The following is a 21,484-nucleotide window of genomic DNA, read 5'->3' as shown; positions in this document are numbered from 1 at the left end:
TTATATTTCAAAACCACATGAATAAAGACCATCAGGCCCAGATTCCCCTGGTTAACTTTCCAAACTTTGATCCTAAGTGTAACATAAGCACAAGTTTCATACATCTGCAAACACTTCCCTGAACTGAAAGCATCTTCATAACGTTCATGCAAGAATACAAATTTCTTAATAGATATCTTGGATTCCAGTACTTGTCAAACTGGCAGCTGGCCTTTTCCAACACAGATAGATAACCCCGTAGCAGAAATGTGTGTTTGCTACTTGTATCAATGGATGACTTCAGACATCATGCAAGTCTAGAAGTCACCTCCAGATGTTGTTGGACTCCAACCCCCATTAGCCTGAGCAAGCATGGCCAGAGGTCAGGGGTGATGGGATTTGTAGTCCAGCAGAAGACCACAGGTTGACTACAGGAGCAAGCTGAGCCTTATCCTGGACTTGCATGTTTCCCACCCAGCATGCAGCCAAGGAAAACATTTGGGGAAATTTTGCTTCCTCTTACTGGAGAATTTATATACTAATATATTTCCTCTCACACAAGGGTAAGATTTACAGAATTATCCGATGAGTCAATTGGGTGCATACTTCTCCGACATCTGGGGAATAGTTCAACATATCTTTCAAACTGGTCACAAGATGTTCACATAGCAGGGACAATCCGTTTTCTGAATATTTGGTTTCTGGAGATGGGTTGGCCCACGAGATTTGTGGCTATCTCCACAAAGGAGCCGAATAAAATAGGCTTCTTTTGACGGAAACCCAGTAAAAGGAAAAGTGCCGTTTGTCTGGGCTTTGTGAAGCGTGAAGCCCAACTCTTTAAGCAATTGCCCTGATGTGAAACAGACCAGGTCTAGGCATGCAAAAACGCTTAGCTCAGACTGACAGGTACAACACATATTGCCAACTTCACTTTGTGTATGTTTTGGCTTGGGTCCTTAGGTATTTTAAATTTCCCATCCCACCTTATGCTGCAGTCTCTTGCACTTCTTCCAAAAAAACCTTCTCTGGTTGGGTGGGGGGAAGTCTCTTCAACAATGTGGGATGGAATATCATCCAGAACTGGTCTTGGAACCTAAGATAAGTTCACTTAAGGACATTACTCGAGAGCCTGTCCACCCCCTACCATTTTGAAAGGCTTTTTTCCTGAGGAATGCAGGTGGGAGGAAGGAATGGGAAACTTTCCTCGCATGAACTTCCTTAAGGATCCAAGCTATAATGCGTTTGACTTAAAAACACACAAACACATACATCGCCACATTGCAGTCACAACTGGAAATAGATTTGCTTCAGTTCCCAGAGTTTTCTTTAGTTCTTAAGCCACTAAGTGTTGGTGATGTTTTAAATGGGACTTGAGACACCTCTTGACAACGGGCGATGCAGGGGGAAAATGTTCAATCATTTTCTGGCCACGTTGTTCTAATATTTGGGGGGGGTGTTGAGAAGGTGATGAGAGTAGAAAGACAGGCAAGGATGTTGGGCTTCTCTGTTGACTTGTGTATATAATATCAACATTTTAATTGAAGGATAAAGGTAAAGGTTAAGGGACCCCTGACCATTAGGTCCAGTCGTGGCCGACTCTGGGGTTGCGGTGCTCATCTCGCTTTATTGGCCGAAGGAGCTGGCGTACAGCTTCCGGGTCATGTGGCCAGCATGACTAAGCCGCTTCTGGCAAACCAGAGCAGCGCACGGAAACGCCGTTTACCTTCCCGCTGGACCTATTTATCTACTTGCACTTTGACATGCTTTTGAACTGCTAGGTTGGCAGGAGCAGGGACTGAGCAACAGGAGCTCACCCGATCGCAGGGATTTGAACCGCCGACTTTCTGATCGGCAAGTCCTAGGCTCTGTGGTTTAGGATATATTACTTGATAGGACACAAGTTGATGCATATGTGAACTAGCAAGTATGTATTTAGCCATTGCCGTTTGGGAAAGCTTTGCAAGTTGTTCTATAAATGTGTCTATCTATCATCTATCTATCTATCTATCTATCTATCTATCTATCTATCTATATCTATCTATCTATCTATCTATCTATCTATCTATCTATCTATCTATCTATCATCTATCTATCTATCTATCTATCTATCTATCTATCATCTATCTATCTATATTGGGGGGGGGGAGAGAAAGGGAGAGTATAAGAGCAGCGTCACCCACAAGGCAAAATTCAAGCAATCCTGCTCTACTCTGCTGCCCTAAATGATCAGATTTCCTAAATGATCAAACAAAGGAGGGGACCCTCCTTGTCCTATTCAGCACCAAAGAGAGTTGCTGCTACTTACCAAGAGGAAAAAGAAGATGCTTCTCAGGTCAAAACCCATTCAGAGGATCTCAGGAGCCGTGGAAGCCTCTGTAGAAACGATTTGCCGCAAAAAGCTCTTCCACGTTGAAACAGGATGCATTTTTAAAGTTCTCCAGAGTACTTCACTCTTCTCCTAAGATGACCTTTCCTGGTCTTTTCTTCCCTGCTACCTAACCTTTCCTTATCCAGCCTGTCTTCTTTGCTGATTCCACCTCAAGAGAGGAGAAGAGTGAGCCTACCCTTGCCCTGGGAGAATCTCTTACTAACCTGATTTGCTCTTTGGGAATAAATCCAGTCCTATAAATTCCTTAGCCAGCAGCGGTAGAAGATGGTCCTGGTGTTTTGTAGATTGTGTAGAGTTGGGGCGTGAGGGGTGGATCAGCGTTCTGACCTAACTCCTTCAGGTGTGGGGCTTCCCCCCTCCCCAGTACTGTTTTGGCTGGCAAAGCCATGCCCTTTGGCAATGGCTCTGCAAGGACAATTTGGAGATGGATCTGAACTGCTGGTGAACCTTTTGTTGGTTGCCGCTGAGATGCCGGAGTTCCAGTGGGATGATCTATCAAGTGATTTTCCTGGCCTCGCTTGTCCACCATTCTTGGCCAAAGAACACGGAGAAAATTAGCTGAATAGTTTCTACCTGGAGCGGTTTTGGGGCTGGGGGGGGGGCGGGGGCGGACAGGATGTATAAATATGATACATCCCTCTGGGGCTTACTGGAAAATGAACACTATGCCCAAGTATTGACTTTCATCGTCGTCATAATTCTAACAGTATTTATTATCATTCCCAGCTATAATAGTGAGAATGTGCTGTTTTACAAGGAGGTTTTGCATCTCACTGTTACTACCTGCATCCTGCCGTCGGATCAGCAGCCAAAGCAGGAATGGGGAACCTGTGACCTTCCATCAACACCAATTCCCTTCAACCTCAGCCAGCAGAAGCCCATGATCAGGTATGATGAAAGCCATAGTTCAACATCTGAAGGGCTGTTCCCAGCACTGTTACAAAACTTGGGTGATGCCCCCTACTCTCTGCCAAGCCGCAGCAAGATTCCAGGGGGTTCCAGGGTCTGTGTTCCTTTGGAGACATGGCAGAGACTGTTGCGTGGTGAGTTCCCACCTCCTGCAGTGGAAATAAAGACACATGACACAATTATTAAGGTTAATGGGCTAAATAAGGCAACAACTTTATTGGTTACAGGTGATGAGTGGTATTGGCTTAGGCATTGGTCCTAACCAACTATATCCGTCCGCTTGAAGTCCAGGAAGGATTACCCACCAATAGGCGGAGTCCTGCTGATGCACATCTACTAGGCTTCGGACAGGGCCACGCCCCCCAGAATCCTTTCTTGGATTACCCTTTGATATGTGGGGCAGGTGATGGCGCTACCTCCCCTCTTCCATCGACAGAGCAATACCAATGCCTAACCGCCAATACCCAGAAAGTTGTGATGATTTGCTACAAGGTAGGTGAAAACCAAGTGGCTGGTGCCAATTTGCCAAGTGGAAAAATTCCTACCAGGCCCCTCAATGGCGACCAACCAAGGTCAAGGAATGAAAACCTTAAAGGGCGGGAGGGTGGGAAACAGGAGCAGCTGATAGGCAGGAAAAGAGGGAGATCCCCAGCTGTACCTGTGTTAAATAGGGCAGGCCACACCCCCAGAGCCAGCCGATTGGCTTGCCAGGGGGTGATGCGCCCGGGGATTCCCCCAATTGCGCGGGGTGGGGCCGTGACGCCCGCAATCCCACCTCCTCTGCAGGGCAGAAGTGGCTTTGTAGCTTTAAGAAGAATGGTTTATTCACCTGTTTACACCTTCAGAGTGCATGGAGGAAGTCCAGACCTTACAACATGGTCATTTCAAGCGGGGCTTGTTCTCCACAGCAGTGCAGCTGGAGTCTGAGGGATCTTTCCCAGCCAGCCTTTAGCCAGCCTGCCCAAGATGAATGGCAGCCTTTCTTCTTCCTTCCTCTTCCCAGAACACCTTACTAAAAAAAAACCCTCTCTTTTCTTGTCTCCTGACTCCCAGGTACCCTGACAACCTTCCAAACTCCCAGTCTCTGTGTTTTGTTTTGTTTTGTTTCACCCCAGACCGCGGCGGTGAGAGTGCTGAATCCTAACCACTAGACCACCAGGAAGCCCCCAGTCTCTGTTCACAACTCAGGGCAAGGAGGTGGGGAGGACAGTTCTCTTGTACAATCATACCTCATGTTACGTTTGCTTCATGTTACGTTCTTTCAGGTTACGTCCCGCGGTGACCCGGAAGTACTGGAAAGGGTTACTTCCGGGTTTCGCCGCTCGCGCATGTGCAGAAGTGCAAAATGACATCACACGCATGTGCAGAAGCGGTGAATCGCAGCCTGTGTGTGTGCAGATGCGCCGCTGCAGGTTGTGCTCTTTTCATGTTGTGAACCAGCCTCCAGAACTGATCCTGTTCGCAACCAGAGGTACCACTGTATTGGCCTGGTCATTCTGCCCAGGAATTCCTCTACAGCTTGTATTTCTCCCTTCACATCTCAAGCCACCCAAATCCTACCATTTATTCATTTCTAGGGTTTAGGGGGGTGTCCCCCCCAATCTATAACACCAACAACCCCAGTACCAACCCTGGGTGGGGGCACATTTAGGGCAACAGCCTGTGGAACTGGGCTCAAGAGACACATGCCATGAGCTAACTAAACAACAACAACAACATTTTATTACTTATACCCCGCCCATCTGACCGGGCCTCCCTAGGCACTCTGGGCAGCTCCCAACAGAATATTAAAAACACAATTAAACATCAAACATTAAAAACTTCCCTAAACAGGGCTGTCTTCAGGTGTCTTCTAAAAGTCAGATAGTAGTTTATTTCCTTGACATCTGACAGGAGGACGTTCCACTGAGAAGGCCCTCTGCCTGGTTCCCTGTAGCTTCACTTCTCACAGTGAGGGAACCGTCAGAAGGCCCTTGGAGCTGGACCTCAGTCTCCAGGGTGAATGATGGGGATGGAGATGCTCCTTCATGTATATTGGGCTGAAGCCGTTTAGGGCTTTAAATGTCAGCACCAACACTTTGAATTGTGCTCGGAAACATACTGGGAGCCAATGTAGGTTTTTCAGGACCGGTGTTATATGGTCTAGGTTGCCACTCCCAGTCACCAATCTAGCTGCTGCATTCTGAATTAATTGTATTTTCTGGATCACTTTCAAAGCTAGCCCCACGTAGAGCTCATTGCTATAGTCCAAGCAGGAGATAACCAAAGCATGCACCACTCTGGCAAGACAGTCTGCAGGCAGGTAGGGTCTCAGCCAGCATACCAGATGGAGCGACTCACCTACTCAATAGATGAAACAAATATTACAAATATTGGCCACACTGACCTGTGCTGTATTAGCGCTAGAAGATTACCGTATTTTTTGCTCTATAAGACTCACTTTTTCCCTCCTAAAAAGTAAGGGGAAATGTGTGTGTGTGTTATGGAGCGAATGCAGGCTGCACAGCTATCGCTGAAGCCAGAAGAGCAAGAGGGATTGCTGCTTTCACTGCGCAGTGATCCCTCTTGCTGTTCTGGCTTCTGAGATTCAGAATATTTTTTTTTCTTGTTTTCCTCCTCCAAAAACTAGGTACGTCTTGTGGTCTGGTGCATCTTATAGAGCGAAAAATACAGTAAGATGGTGGGTGTGGTGATTGTAATCTGATCCTGCCATCTCTAATTCATGCATGCCAATCAGGCAACAAAAAGTTATTCAAAATACGATGATCAAATGTTGAAGTAGTGCTAAGGCCATGGGTAGGCGAACTAAGGCCTGGGCGCTGGATCTGGCCCAATCGCCTTCTAAATTCGGCTCGTGAACGGTCTGGAAATCAGTGTATTTTTACATGAGTAGAATGTATCCTTATATTTAAAATGCACCTCTGGGGTTATTTGTGGGGCATAGGAATTTGTTCATTTTTTTTTCTTTTCAAAATATAGTCTGGCCCCCCACAAGGTCTGAGGGACAGTGGACTGGAGACCTTCCATGCCTGAGCAGCCATGGTTTTCCCCACAGAATCCTAGGATCTGTAGTTTGTTAAGGGTGCTGAGAGGTTCTCAGCAGGGGGATACTGTAGATAGTTATGCAAATAAGGGATTGAAAGTGACATTTAGTGATTGGATACTTTTAGAAAGTTGTTACAGTTACATGGTACTGGAGCTCTATATAAGCAGGCTGACTGAACTCTTCAGTTCAGTTCTGTCCTGGCCTGTGAATAAACAAGAGCTGTTTGAAGAATCGCTGTGCCGTCTGATATGTTCACCCACAACTTAACAGTTCTCCCAGATCAACACCTCTCAGGAATCCAGGGAAAGAGGGATTGATTCTCATACCACCCTGTGAATTGTAGCTCTGTGGCTACAACACCTCCTAACACCTCTTGGCACCCTGAACAAACTACAGCTCCCAAGATTCTTTGGGAGAAGACTGCACTGTTTAAAGTGGTATGGTGCCATTTTAAATGTATAATGCAGACAGGTTTGGTTTCAATGAGATTTATGCGCCCCAGCTGAGTGTAGGACTACAGCTATGGTTCACGACATGCCTTTTGCTTTACTGGGGTATGTTTATTTTATTTTGCTCTGGCCGTCTGTAAGATATAGCATATGGGAAAGCCATTTCGGATTCTTTTGAGAAACCCAATAACTGGACTTCTATACACTCCAGACAGCTAGATTTATGAGCTTAAGGAGCATAAAGAAGAATATGAAAAAATGCAGGAATGTAGCATGCTGTAAAATTCTTTATAGGCATCCGCTAGAGATGGTTTGCAGAGTTTGCTCATGGCTTCTCCATCAAGACTTTTCTGTGTTTATTTGTACTACTAATATCAAATTCACTCAGACAGGTTTCAATTTAAAGCAGGCTGTGTTCCGGCGTTGTGACTCATGTCTACAGCCTCTTGCCCCTGAGTGGACTAAAAGAGAGGATTGGGTCAGAAAGTGTTCCCATCAATTATTTTGGTTAATTTTAAACAAACCAGTGCCCCCCATTTTCATTTCATTCAGCCACGCATTACAAGAGGGACTAGAGGGATGCAGGTGCTGTGGTCTAAGCCACTGAGCCTCTTGGGCTTGCCAATTAGAAGGTCGGCGGTTGGAATCTCCGCAATGAAGTGAGCTCCCATTGCTCTGTCCCAGCTCCTGCCAACCTAGCAATCTGAAAGCATGCCAGTGGAAGTAGATAAATAGGTACCGCTCTGGCAAGAAGGTAAACACCATTTCCATGTGCACTGGCACTTGTTACGGTGCCCTGTTGCGCCAGAAACAGTTTAGTCATGCTGGCCACATGACCTGGAAAGTTGTCTGTGGACAAATGTTGTTTCCCTCGGCCTGAAAGCGAGATGAGCGCCGCAACCCCATAGTCGCCTTTGACTGGACTTAACCGTCCAGGGGTCCTTTACCTTTTTACCTTTGCCTTTTACAAGAGGGACTGTGTGAGGTGATATTTAGTAATATACAACAACACAAAGGCATAACGTTTTTAGATATGCTTTAAGCTGCCCAGAGTGGCTGGGAAAACCCAGCCAGATGGGTGGGGTATGTATGTATGTATGTATGTATGTATGTATAAAGGTTTACAATGTCCCCATGGTATGGCATAGGGCAGGGATTCCTTCAGCAGCAGCCAGGCAGACTGATGTTGGGAGTGGTAGTCCAACCAAACTTCAAGAATAAAAGCTGAGAAGGATTAGTAGAAACTTAATCAGCATTTTTTAAAAAGTTGGGGTTTTTTAACAATGTTAAGCTGATTTACCATACTGGAGAAACTTGACATTTTTTCTTTGGAGATACATTAAAAGTTTACCTAGTCCCTTTTTTTATCAACTGCTTGTATCCAAGGCAGTGAAAACAAATATTAAAACAGCAGTTAGACGTCCAAATCAGGTAAAAAATTAGAGAAGTACACCCTTCTATTTCATTGAATGTATCAATTGGGTTTTTAATAATACTCAGCTAATACTAAGGTATGTAGGTTCACAATAGGTATGCTGCATTATATCGCTTTTTCATATATTTTGTGTTGATTCTGAAACTGAAACTTCAGTGGTTTTTTGGAAATAAATAACAACCATTAAAAAGGACAATACAGTCGTACCTTTGTTTAAGAACAGCTTAGTTTAGGGACAACTTGGATTAAGAACGCTGCAAACCCGGAAGTATGTGTTTTGGTTTGTGAACTTTGCCTTGGAAGCAGAACATGTTTCGCTTCCTGTTGAGTGTGTTCCATTTGTAAATTGAGCCACCCGCTGCTATGGGAAAGCACGCCTTGGTTTAAGAACGGGCTTCTGGAATGGATTAAGTTCATAAACCAAGGTACCACTGTAACTTGCCAATGCAACCCTATAGCTGTTTATTCAGAAGAAAGTTCCATTGGGTTCAATGGAACATACTCCAAAATACGTAAATTGCATATTTTATATGAAACAGCAATGTGGGCTTCATAATATGTTGTTTTGGAGGAACTGCTTTTATTCAAATACAGTGTGTTTATTTCAGACCAAAAAAAAGCTGGACTAAGAAGAATCAGTTGCATGAAACATTTATTACCACAATTTTGTAATTTTACACCTTGTGAAAAATCAGAACAGTTCTATTAGCCGTGACATTGTGTCAGTGGCAACCCAGAGCTCACTTTCAAATGTCTGAGGTATCGTTTGTCTCCTGTACAAGGTGCACATCTCGGTAATGAAATGATATCAAGTTTTAATCTTTTTTTAAAAAATGTCCTCAGTTACAAAAAGCACTTCCATAGTCAACGAAGACATTACTTTAACCCCTACAGAGCTGTGCTATTAATTGATTATAGCAGGAAAAAACAACAAAACATCCTAAGGAAACCAGAAGTTCTGGTGGACTAAATATGTCAAAATAAATCTGTTGTGTATTTAAGGTGCCACAAGACACGCTGCTCTTATCAGACGCAAGCACAAAACTTTCTCTCTGCGCCACAAAATTTAAGACCTGTTTCATTTGATCTTGGGTTTAGTCCACCTCTTTAGTGGATAACTAGACCCATTGTTCATGGCTGGCACTCTCCACGTTAGGATGATTTGATGCATAAAGCTTCGCATTCTTCTCGAGTTTCAAATCTGTTGGCGTTTCCTCCACAGCCACCATACCAGAACTGGGTGCAGATGTGCAGCTTTTTCTCAAAATACCACTTCAGAACATAATTGTCACACTCGCCGTTGTCCATATCCACTATGCAAGCGTCTGGGGAGAGAACAGAAGGGTTCGCGGTTACCAATGTGAAAATGATGCATGTTCCTTTTACAAATAGATCGTAGAATCATAGAAATGTAAAGTTGGAAGAGACCCCAAACCCCCTGCAATGCAGGAATCTCTGTCAGATTGCGTTTCTTGGTATAGAAAGTATTGACAATAAAAATAATAAATAATAATACAGTGGTACCTTGGGTTACATACGCTTCAGGTTACATACGCTTCAGGTTACAGACTCTGCTAACCCAGAAAAAGTGCTTCAGGTTAAGAACTTTGCTTCAGGATGAGAACAGAAATCATGCTCCGGAGGCGTGGCGGCAGCAGGAGGCCCCATTAGCTAAAGTGGTGCTTCAGGTTAAGAACAGTTTCAGGTTAAGAACGGACCTCCGGAACAAATTAAGTACTTAACCCAAGGTACCTCTGTAAACTTTTATTTGTATCCCGCCCTCCCCGGGCTCAGAGTGGCTAACATTAAATATAAACAATGATATAAAATCAAACAATAATTAAATCACCTCTTAAAAACAAGTCAGGATAAAATTAAAATCTGAATTAGATGGCTTTCCATAGGATTTGGGTTGGGAACAGTAAATGCTCATCAGGCCCAACTGTGTATGCTGATCTTATATGGGCCTGTAAGAATGCTGGGAGACCTCTTTCTTACTAGTTTTTATACAAAAGGGAAGGGGAGTCAGGCTGAGCCCTGACCAAAGGCCTGGTGTGTAGAGATCTTTTCTGTTCTGCTTAGCTCAAGAGGGTTCTGGAAGTTTCTGGAAACTTCTCTGTGTGAAAGAAGCTTTGTGAATCGTGCTTTGAAATGGAACTGTTATGTACTGAAGTTTTCACCCTGGGCCAGCAGGGGGATACTGTGGATAGTTTTCACTCAGGTTCACATATGCAAATAAGGGATTGAAAGTGACGTTCAGTGATTGGATAGTTACAGAAAATGGTTACTGTTGCATTGTAGTGGAGCTCTATACAGTGCTACCTCGGGTTAAGAACTTAATTCGTTCTGGAGGTCTGTTCTTAACTGAAACTGTTCTTAACCTGAAGCACCACTTTAGCTAATGGGGCCTCCTGCTGCCGTTGCACTGCTGCTGCATGATTTCTGTTCTCATCCTGAAGCAAAGTTCTTAACCCAAGGTAATATTTCTGGGTTAGCAGAGTCTGTAACCTGAAGTGTATGTAACCTGAAGCGTATGTAACCCGAGGTACCACTGTATATGCAGGCTGGCTGAACCCTTCAGTTCAGTTCTGTTCTGGCCTGTGAAAAACAAGAGCTGTTTGAAGAATCGCTATGTCGTCTGATATGTTCACCCACAACTTAACAGGAACCTTAGCCAGTGATGTTGTTTTAAGAGAGAGAAGATGTCTTCTGCTCAGTTGGTCCTAGTCAACAATCCTGCCACTATATTTTGAACCAACTGAAGTTTCTGAGTAGTCTTCAAAAGCAGAACCATGTACATCCCATTACAGTGGTCTAAATGAGACAGTACCGGACCATGAATCACTATAGTACTTACTTTGCCAAACCTCTATTAGGCATTACAGAATAACTATAGTCTCTGTCAAGGAAGGGCTCTGCCCCTTAGGGCCTATGAGCACTATGGAGGATATGTGTTCCAAAACATAAACACACCATAACAAAAGGCTTTAAAGTATGAGATTTATCATATAAAAGAGCTTTTGCGTGTTCCAAAAAGTTTTCACAAAGGAATCAGCATTAACAAGTCAAACTTCTTGCCATACTTTTTCTGCAATGTTCGAAGAGGGAGTTCACTCTGGCTTTGACATTGGCAATCACCTCAAGACTCCTCTCCAATTCTATCAATATCTCCTGGCCCTTAAAGCCAGAAGGAAGCTGTTACATAGGAGTAGTAGAGGCCAGAACGTGATTTAGTGATTTCATCCTGTCCCCAGCCTATGACCTGCTTCATCTCTTTTCTAATCAGTTCACATCTTCAATTACCAACATCAAAATCAGAGTCCTGAGATCAGAAGAGGAGCCCCCTACTGGTGGTCCTGCAGAAGGAACAATAACTTATATATTAAAGAAATAAAAACAACTCAGATGTACAATACCTTTTTGATGCAAATTGGAAACCACTTAAGTAAAAGAACTTTCTGTTGAGCTGTTTTCCCCATAGACTTCAATGCATAGCTGTCAATTTACAGATTTGAAAATAAGGGACCAGCAGCCTCAAAAATAAGGGATCGGCAGCCAAAATAAGGGATTTTAGTCCACCAGCAGCCAAACGGAGCCTCAAGCGGTGGTTCCCACAGCGCAGCAACCCGGCAAAGGGGATGCAGCAAGGAAAACCACCGTCACCTCTCCGCTGGGAAGCGCTGAGCAAAGGCGAGTCCCCAGGCAACGCAGCCGATTTGATTGGCACAAAGCATGCAAGCTCCACCCCCCAGTCGTTCTTAGACTCCTTATTGGGTGAGCAACGCAGCCAAGCAACACAGTTGGAGCCTCCCTCCTCCCTGGCCGGCAGGAAGGGAGGGAGAGGAGCTGCTTCCTTTGAAACCCGGGAAATTTAAGGGACATCATCAATAAGGGACAGCAGCGGGACACAGCGCTGGGATAAGGGACTTTCCCACCAAATAAGGGACAGTTGACAGCTATGCTTCAATGGCCCCAAGTCAATATAGAAAGTATAAGGAAGTCAAATGAGCGGTCAGCTGCAGGCTTCATTTTGGTAGGGAATGATAAACTCTTCTTAAATGTGTTGCTTAATGGACGGCCATGGATGCTTTAGCTGAGATTCCTAAGGGTCCTCTAGTCCAGGAGTTTGGACTAGAGGACCTTTACGGTCCTTTCCAACTCTACCATTCTATTATTCTAATTGTCTCCAAGTCAGAAATATCCAAAGACAATTACATAACACAGGGCTAAAACCTCTGCTCAGAGCAGGACATGGTGGTTCCAAGGCTTGGCTCCTGCCAGAAGGAGGCCAATTGATAGTTAATTCTGGTCTTCCCAAGGGCCACTTTGATCTGAAGAAGACCCAGAAGCAGTGCTCCAATGTACTAAAAATTATAAACATCTCTTCGAGCTGGCAAAGACAACCTCTTTTTGATTGTAGGCTGTTTTCACAGAAATCGCTTACCTCATCATCAATTAAACACATGGGGTTTTAGCTAAAAGTTGTCTTCTTCTGAAAGGAGGAACCTTCTTCCAGAGAGGCAAGATTCTGGCAGAAGTAGGGAATCTTTGAATGAAACCCACTTTGTCTCATCAGCCTACATTATGCATGACCAAACATCAGTATTACAGTGGTACCTCCGGTTAAGTACTTAATTCATTCCGGAGGTCCGTACTTAACCTGAAACTGTTCTTAACCTGAAGCACCACTTAGCTAATGGGGCCTCCTGCTGCTGCCGTGCCGATTTCTGTTCTCATCCTGAAGCAAAGTTCTTTACCCGAGGTACTATTTCTCGGTTAGCAGAGTCTGTAACCTGAAGCGTATGTAACCTGAAGCATATGTAACCCGAGGTACCACTGTACTACACTTTTGGGGTCAGTTGTCACATGTTAGCCAAACTGGCAATCCTTTCCATAAAACGAGGCAGAATGTTCACGCGGATATCCCCATGATGTTGTACAGTAGTACGTTGTTTCTCAAACGCCTTGGTTCTCAAATGCCTTGGTTCCCAAACAGCCAAAACCTGGAAGTAAGTGTTCCGGTTTTCTAAAGTTTTTCGGAAGCCAAATGTCCGATGCAGTTGTTGGCTATTGTTTCTGGGGCGCCTGCACCAATCAGAAGCTGCGCCTTGGTTTTCGAACATTTCGGAAGTCAAACGGACTTCCAGAATGGATTAAGTTTGACACTTTTGTATTTGCTATTTATTGTGCGTTTTTGTTTTTGAGGCTGTTTCAGTGCATTGTTTTTGTGATGGGAACCCAGTTCAGCTACTGATTGATTGATTGATTGATTGATTGTATGACTATGGAAATGGATAGAAGCCCCCTATCCAAACAATGCCTATCATCAGTGTAGGTAAGAAAAAATAATAATTTTAATTTCTATCATCTACAATACTGTCTAATTTATTTTATAGTACAGTACATTGATTACTGCTTTTATTTTATGGATCAATGGTCTCGTTAGATAGTAAAATTCATGGTAATTGCTGTTTTAGGAGTTGTTCTTAAAAGTCTGGAACGGATTGATCCATTTTGCATCCCTTTCCATGGGAAAGCGTGTTGGAATCTAGCCTTGTCAGAGGAATGTGCCAATCTTCAGGCACCGGCTGAATTCCTCGGTGACCTCCCCCTGCGACTCCCGGCAGGAAAACAGGCGAGGTCTGTAATCGGCGATCCTTCTCAGACGTGAGAAGAACACACCACTCCTTCACTCTCCTCCCTGCTATCCCCAGGGAGGGGAAAGAGACAGGCAGAAATGTATTTACATGCTTTTATTTCTGTCCTTTGCAGCAGTACAGAGAATCATGTCTGCACTCTCTTTACATCAACAGCAGAGAGAATAAACTCCACCCATGTACTTCCAGTACAGGTCATATGACACACTGAGCTAACATCCGGTGCTCAGTACGGTGAATGGACTGCCCCTTTCTTCCCATGGTAACAGTCACAAACATCAACATCCTGTCTGGCTTTCCAGCCAGCTGCAGAAGCTTTTGCTCGCTGCTGCATTGCTCCTTTTTGGTAACAAAGCGTGCCTTGGTTTTGGAACGCTTTGGTTTTGGAACAGACTTCTGGAACAGATTAAGTTTGAGAACCAAGGTACCACTGTAATGTGTGGCTTTGGCAGAACGCAGATCCAGTTCTTGGATTTATTTCTTGAAAGGGTTGTAACTGAAATGTGCCCATATGCCAGGAATCACATGTGGCAGCATACATTATGGCAGGTAGGGAGTGCACAGACTTGATGACTCAAGCCTGAGAATAAGATTGTAACTTTATCTATAAACCATCTATAAATAAAGTTACAATCTTATTCTCGGGGTGTGTCATCAAGTCTGTGTTTTATACATGGTACCAAAATAGCTAAAATGTATCAGACAAAAGCAAATCTGTGCTGGAGGTGTGGTAAAACAGAGGGGACACTTATACATGTTTGGTGGACCTGTGAAAAAATCAAAAGCTTCTGGAACACGGTATATGACGAACATCAAATGTTTAATTATAACTTTGTGAAAAATACATAAGCTTTTCTACTAGGGATAATGGACACAGGTATAGCAAGAGAAGATCAGAAAATATTCCTCTATGCCACAGGAGCGGCAAGGATCCTAATTGCTAAAAACTGGAAAAAAGAAAGCGTGCCAACGAAAAAGGAATGGCAAGACAAGCCAGTATATTGAACTGGCTAGATTAACAGAGGCAATTAGAGATCACACTAGACAAGAGTTTCAAAAAGCTTGGGGAAAATGAAGAGAATAGTTCACAAAACAGTGCCCTAAAATACATACCTGGACTTGTTTTGATTAATGTCTGCAGGAGACTTTGTGGATATTTAAGTAATAATTAGAAAAACCTTAATAATAAAGGAAACAGTTTATAAGAAGTAAATAAGGAGGCCAGATACAGGATAAAGGAAGTTTTTTATTTCGTTATTTGTATTGTTGTATGTTATGCTCACTGTATGTTATGTTCATATTTAATGAGGGTGGGTTGTGTATTGGGGGGTGGGGGTTTATGTTACGTTGTAAATAAAATTCCAATAAAAATTATTTTTTAAAAAAAGAATGTAACTTTATCGAACATGTAGAAAGACGCAAGAAGAAAGCGCAGGTACTGTTTCTCTGCGGCAACAATGTGATAGACATCAGAATGACTGGATCCATATATAGATTCCATTCTGGGGGCAAATGGCAGATGATCGTTCTGTTTGCTGCAAACCACCTCAAACTTTAGCACAGCAGATTGGAGCTACCACTGAGAAATATAACTATAGGGGGTGATGGATATCACAGTCGTTCTTTCTGTCTGTCTGTCTATCTATCTATTAATACAAGCAAACATACCTACTGTTCTCTGAATTAGCTCAAAACGTCATTCACCTTGAACACCGATGTCTGTGAAATCATCATACTGTTTCTCTTCTTCTCTGTACTTAATGGGTTCTTGGGTGGCTGCCGTAATTTCTTCTTGCATGTTTCCTCTGGCTGATGCTGACGGTGGCAAAGAATCATTGTAAACTATTTCAGGGAAAACGATACTGAAAAGGGGAACGGAGGGCAGGGCGGAAGAGATAAGACTTCAGATATGTTTGGCAGAAGAGTCATACAAAAAATTCTATTATTCTAAGATATATGGATACCCTAGATCAGGGATGTCCAACAGGTCGATCGGGATCGACTGGTCGATCCCCAGGAGGTTGCAGGAGGTTGCTGTCAATGGCGGGCTCATTTGCCTTTGCTTTTACCTAAAAGCACCGGTCCCGGTCCCTCTCCCCTGCACTGTTTTGGTGAGCGACTAATCCCCTTCCCCCTTAAAAGTGCCCCCCACGGAACCCCAACAAAATGGGCATAAAACAGGGTATAAAATAAGCTCAACAAAAAAGGGGCATTTCCTCTCCTAACAACAACAACATAAATAACAACAACAACAACAACAATAATAATAATAACAACAACAATAATAATAATAATTTATACCCCGCCCATCTGGCTGGGCTTCCCCAGCCACTCTGGGAGGCTTCCAACCAAAAATTAAAATACAGTAATACATCAAACATTAAAAGCTTCCCTAAACAGGGCTGCCTTCAGATGTCTTCTAAAAGTTTGGTAGTTGTTGTTCTCTTTGACATCTGGTGGGAGGGCCACTACTGAGAAGGCCTTCTGCCTTCTGTCTTTGACCTGAACCCCCCCCCCCCAAAAAAAATGGGGGTAGATCACTGTCAGATTTAATTCTGAAAGTAGATCACAGTCCCTTGGGAGTTGCTAGATCATTTCCAAATATTGCTTCCTGCTCCTGCTAAAGCCAATGTATGTTTTTGTCCCTAATTCTAGAGGAGAGGGACATGTACCTGTCAGTCCTCCTCATTAGCTGCTGGTAAGTGTCTCCTCGATCCAGGGTTTCACATTCTTCCTGCAGGCCTGGAGGAGGATAAGGATTCATTTCTCCTGAGGGAAAAGAAAAGGGAAAGGAAAGCAATGAAGTAAGCACAGAGTTCTCCGGGTAAATCGAAACTGAAAACATGGACTGCCATAGAACATGGTGTTAGGAATTTTCAGATTTATAATTTCTGGACATATTGGGCACCCTCCATAAATCTGATGATGATAGGAGAGCCAGTGTGGTGTAGTGGTTAAGAGCGGTAGACTCGTAATCTGGTGAACCAGGTTCGCTTCCCCGCTCCTCCACATGCAGCTGCTGGGTGACCTTGGGCTAGTCACACTTCTCTGAAGTCTCTCAGCCCCACTCACCTCACAGAGTGTTTGTTGTGGGGGAGGAAGGGAAAGGAGAATGTTAGCCACTTTGAGACTCCTTTGGGTAGTGATAAACTCTTCTTCTTCTTCTAATAACACAACAATTTATTATTTATACTAAATCCTGCCTAACTGTGGTTGAGAGCCACGGCTCCTTTCTTGCTCCAAAGCAACAGCAGTGAAGCTTTAGGAGTGATGCTTCCAGGAAACATAGAGGGATGCCATTGCCTAGGTCTCCTTTAATCTGCTGTGAATGTTTTGATTGTTTTTCTAATAGGGACAACACCCTGAAAAACACTCAAGTGCAAACTTTGCAGCCTCTTCTGAAGAAGCTTGGTGGACATCCATTTCATGCCAAGCTTCTTCTGCACCAAAACAATTCAAATCCTGCCCCAAGAAAAATTACAAGCTGGGATCAAATTTGTGTATTGCTTAAGAGTGCAACCCGAGACATGCTTACTCACTTCTGAGTGAATCTCACCACGTTCAATGGGGCTTATTCCCCTGTAAATGGGTTAACAGCTGCAATTTTCTAACTGCTCACCTGGACACAATCCCCATTGAGGTCTACAAGTGAGTAGGCATTTAGAGTATGTGATGGCACTGTAAGAGTATAATCTATCCTATAAATCAGGGGTGACCAACTCTCAAGAGACCGTGATCTACTTTCAGAATTAAAAACTGGCAGTGATCTGCCCCCGTTTTTTGGGGGGGTCAGCTCAATGTTTTTAAGAAACTATACAATTGAATATAAATATAGATGGGAAACGGATATGTATAGTGAATACTTATCTACTTTTTAAAAAATTCACCTACGATCCTTTTCTTTTACTTCTTTATTTTTTCTTTGTTCATTTTTTTTCTTTTTTTCTGATATCTTTTCTTTCATTTCACTCCTTTATTGTGAATAGCATTTTATACAGGTATAAATAACTGTAAACATGAAAAGAGGCAAAGTATTCTCTAATTTTTTTCCTTGGTTATATGTATTTTCCTTTTCCTTTGTATTTTCTTTTGTTGTAAATATGTATGTTTTCTAATTTGTACTTAATAAAAATTATTTAAAAATTTTAAAAAAAATTAAAAGTTGTTAAGCTTTTTTACAGAGGAGAAAAGGCCCATTTTGAGGGGTTTAAAAAAATGCTTTTAGAGGGGAAATTCCACTTTTTTGGGGGGGATTAAAGGCAAGGGACAAAGGGGTCATTCACAAAAAGATGGATATAGATGAAAACAGCAGCACAGAGAAAGCTCCATCTTCCCTTCCAGAGATCATACAACAATGGAGGATGGGGTGAGGGGGTGTGGCAGGAGTCAGTTTTAGTGACACTAAGGAAAGAGAGCCAGAGATCGACCATGATCTACCAAAACCTCGCGGGGATCTACCAGTAGACTGCAATCGACCTGTTGGACACCACTGCTATAAATGGACCGAGGCAAATTTATGTACGAAGCAACAGGCCACCTAGAATGGCAGATAAACAGCCTCTAGCACAGCATCACTCAGTAGCAAAGGAAGCACACCAAACTGCGTAGCACTTACGTTTTAAAAGATTTAAGAAGGCTCGACTAAATTGCAGAGCATATGGCAATTCAAGTTTACCAGTCCTGCCCAGGGCCAACAGGTGCTGCTCTACTGGAGCGCTAGAGAGTTCTGTCATCTCCATATCGTCAACTCTACTTCCAAGAGCTAAGGTGAGCATAGTGAATCCTTGGCACTTGGCTTCTAGTGACATTTTCCTCAGTTTCTCCCTGTCCCAGGAACTTGTCTGACTCCCGAGTATTGTAAAGATGACCCTGTGTTTTCTTGGGTTGGGGGCTTCCAAAAATACGTTGCTGATGGTCCAGTCTAGAGCATGTCCTACTGCTGATGGACCTTCTAGCTGGCGAACGGATTCTTCGATGTGCATTTTCATCAGGTTCTTGTTGTCATAGGAGACCAAGTCAAACTCTCCTTTCACTGGCCTTGAGAATCCGTCGACTGTGAAATTTTGCGGTGCCTGCTGCACCAAGGCCACCCTCGCCCCTCCATCCGACTCCATGGGTAGAGAAGCAACGACGAAAGAATCCAACATGTTGCTCACAAAGGTCTTCATGGTCTCAAAGTCCTCACTCCCCACGTTCCGAGAGCTGTCGAGGATGTATGTGATGTCCATGTTGATTAGGATGGGAGGGGAATCCATCACCCGGCATTCTGGAGCAGGGTTACACTTATCTGTGAAAGAAACATTAGGCAGCAAGGAATTGCATGGAGCGTCTGATAAGATGTGTTTAGACACTGCTCAAATTTTGCTTTGCTTCTCTCTTAAAGCTATTTCTAAACAATTATTTCTGAAATGCTCCCTATTTGAGAGAGAAAACAGAAAAAAACATATTTATACTCTCTCTCTCTCTATATATATACTGTATTTTTCTGTGTATAAGACTGTATTTTCCTTAAATTTTTGAAATTTAAAATAAGAGGTTGTCTTATACATGTCTTATACATACTGCATTTTCTTAATTTTGGGTTTTAAAAGGGGGGGGCTCATCTTATACATGGGGCATCTTATACACGGAAAAATATGGTGTATATATAAGAGAGACTATATTTTATGGTCTATATATTCCAAGTTATATATAATCCTAGCTAATGGAGAGCATGCTCCTTACTTGAAATATATTTTCTTTATACCACAGTTTATTTAGGCCTCACTCAGAGATGAGACAATGCACTTTTTGTTGCTTAATTATTTAGTTCTAATTATTCCATTGTTTACGGCTGTTTGCATGGTGAGAATACAAATAGACATCAAAATTTAAAACACTAAAAATAATAATACAAGAATGGTAAAATCACAGGCCAGAATAACAATGGAAAATTAGGCAAAAAAACCAAATGTCTTCAAATGCTTACCCCCAAAAAATGCACTTTCTCCATATGTTCAAAAACTACAGCTGCAAAGTTTAGTCAATGAAGCTGTTAGATTAAACAATTGGCAAAGCATGCATTCTAACCCCAAAGGGATCCTGACCTGAAATAATCAGCAATGTTTTAAAATTATTATTAATAGGCATATTTCTAAAAACAACAGGTAAACGGTATGCTATATGAGAGACAATGGAAAAGGTGTATTTTAATATTATACCTGCGGTCACATATGCATTAATCACCCAGAAGCAAAATATGCTTCCTCTTGCAACAGTAATGGCAAAGTTACACCTTTTCCTCCTTTATGTACAAATTAAATGATAAGTGTAGATCATTTATGGTAACAGCCATAGGGTATTGCCCAGGTGGCTGTAATTTTGGCCTGTGAGTATGCTGAAATGCTGAAATATGGGGCATTTGATTCGTATAGACTGGACATATAGGGACATATAGTTGCTGGTATCCTGGCAACTTATAGGGAAAGGTATCTGCTTTGGGGTGCTCCCAGTTGGGCTCTACTGTGATTACGTCATTACCTACACAATCCTATAAATGCTTACTTAGACATCCCACTGATTTCAATGGGGCTCTCTGTCCCTTGCAAGTGGGCAGAAGCTTTTAGCCTCAAGGTCTTTGCTGCCATCTTGACCTGAGAATTGCCACAGTAGCTTTTCCGCTGAGAATAATTAAACAACATTTAGAATACTTGGTGCTTGTTATCCGCAAACTCATCCAACTTCCAAACGAATAAATTTGAGTTCTGAAATTAAGAAGACCTGTCAGAACTGGTGGGAGGAGAGATTATTCTACATACACTAATTTAAGAACAAACAAAATGAATGGTCTTACCAAAACAGAGAGCACAACGTGAGACCCTGTTCAAGTTCTCATCCTCCTTTGTTTCCCAGACAAATAACTGAAATCGCTGAGTATCATCTGCCTAAATAAATGCAATTTTTTAAAAAAATATTAAAATACATTTAAACAAAAGGGAATGCATGAAAAATGTAGGGTGGAATCCATTGGCTCCCTTCCATTCACAGACAGGTTTTTCTTCCAGTAGATGCTTCCACAAATGGAAGGAGGAAGCTGATTTTCACCCATGCTTCCTCTTCCCATCTCCACCCATTGATAATCTGCTCCAGAAGGTTGAGGGACCCTTCAGAACAGTATGGAAGGTAGGATGAGAGGCTGGGAAGGTTTGAGGTCAACCAAAATCGACAACCTCTCATCAATTAGCAGATGATCAGATGTCTCTGTTCATCACCAGGTATGACCCGTGGTTTTCATAAACAGCGCTTTCTCAGTGTTGGCACCCCGATTGTAGAACTCCCTAGGTAAGTTCATTTGTCCTCCACACTGACAATTTTCAGGTTCCAAGATGTATTTACAGTATTCACCCAGTCTTGGGGACATAAAATATGTCCCGGGAGCCAGAGGCTGATATGGTGAGCTGGCTGTGTTAAATTAGGTTTCTTATTGTAGATATGGAGTTTTTAGATATTTTAATTTGAAATTTCGTGATTTTTGTATTGTAATGCTGCTGGGATCCTATGAGAGAAAGGACAACATAGAAATAACTACTACTACTACTACATTGCTGTTGGAGGATAAGAAAACCATATTTATGAGGAGAA

At 42.9% G+C, this 21,484-nt stretch overlaps 1 protein-coding gene and 1 long non-coding RNA gene across 3 annotated transcripts in view; one reads left to right on the top strand and one right to left on the bottom strand.

The window, feature by feature from the left end:
• Positions 1-21,484, top strand: part of LOC310828506 — a 37,359-nt gene that overhangs the window by 7,109 nt on the left and 8,766 nt on the right. The window contains exon 2 of the long non-coding RNA XR_014556981.1: positions 3,095-3,256. This is a non-coding gene — a long non-coding RNA (uncharacterized lncRNA). The remainder of the gene's footprint in view (positions 1-3,094; positions 3,257-21,484) is intronic.
• LOC310828276 (collagen alpha-4(VI) chain-like) overlaps positions 8,843-21,484 on the bottom strand; it is a 100,046-nt gene continuing 87,404 nt past the window's right edge. For both annotated transcript variants that reach the window (XM_083705461.1, XM_083705462.1), the window contains 5 exons: positions 20,697-20,787; positions 18,480-19,151; positions 16,537-16,633; positions 15,569-15,726; positions 8,843-9,532 (listed from right to left, as the gene is read on the bottom strand). In XM_083705461.1, coding sequence (XP_083561587.1) covers positions 9,360-9,532; positions 15,569-15,726; positions 16,537-16,633; positions 18,480-19,151; positions 20,697-20,787 — 1,191 coding nt within the window. In that variant the 3' untranslated portion in view covers positions 8,843-9,359. The remainder of the gene's footprint in view (positions 9,533-15,568; positions 15,727-16,536; positions 16,634-18,479; positions 19,152-20,696; positions 20,788-21,484) is intronic.

This window comes from Podarcis gaigeae (genome assembly GCF_964106915.1).
Source record: "Podarcis gaigeae genome assembly, chromosome: 12".
NCBI lineage: Eukaryota > Metazoa > Chordata > Lepidosauria > Squamata > Lacertidae > Podarcis > Podarcis gaigeae.
The sequence above is the reverse complement of the archived record's forward strand: the minus strand, read 5'-3'. Positions and strand labels throughout refer to the sequence as shown.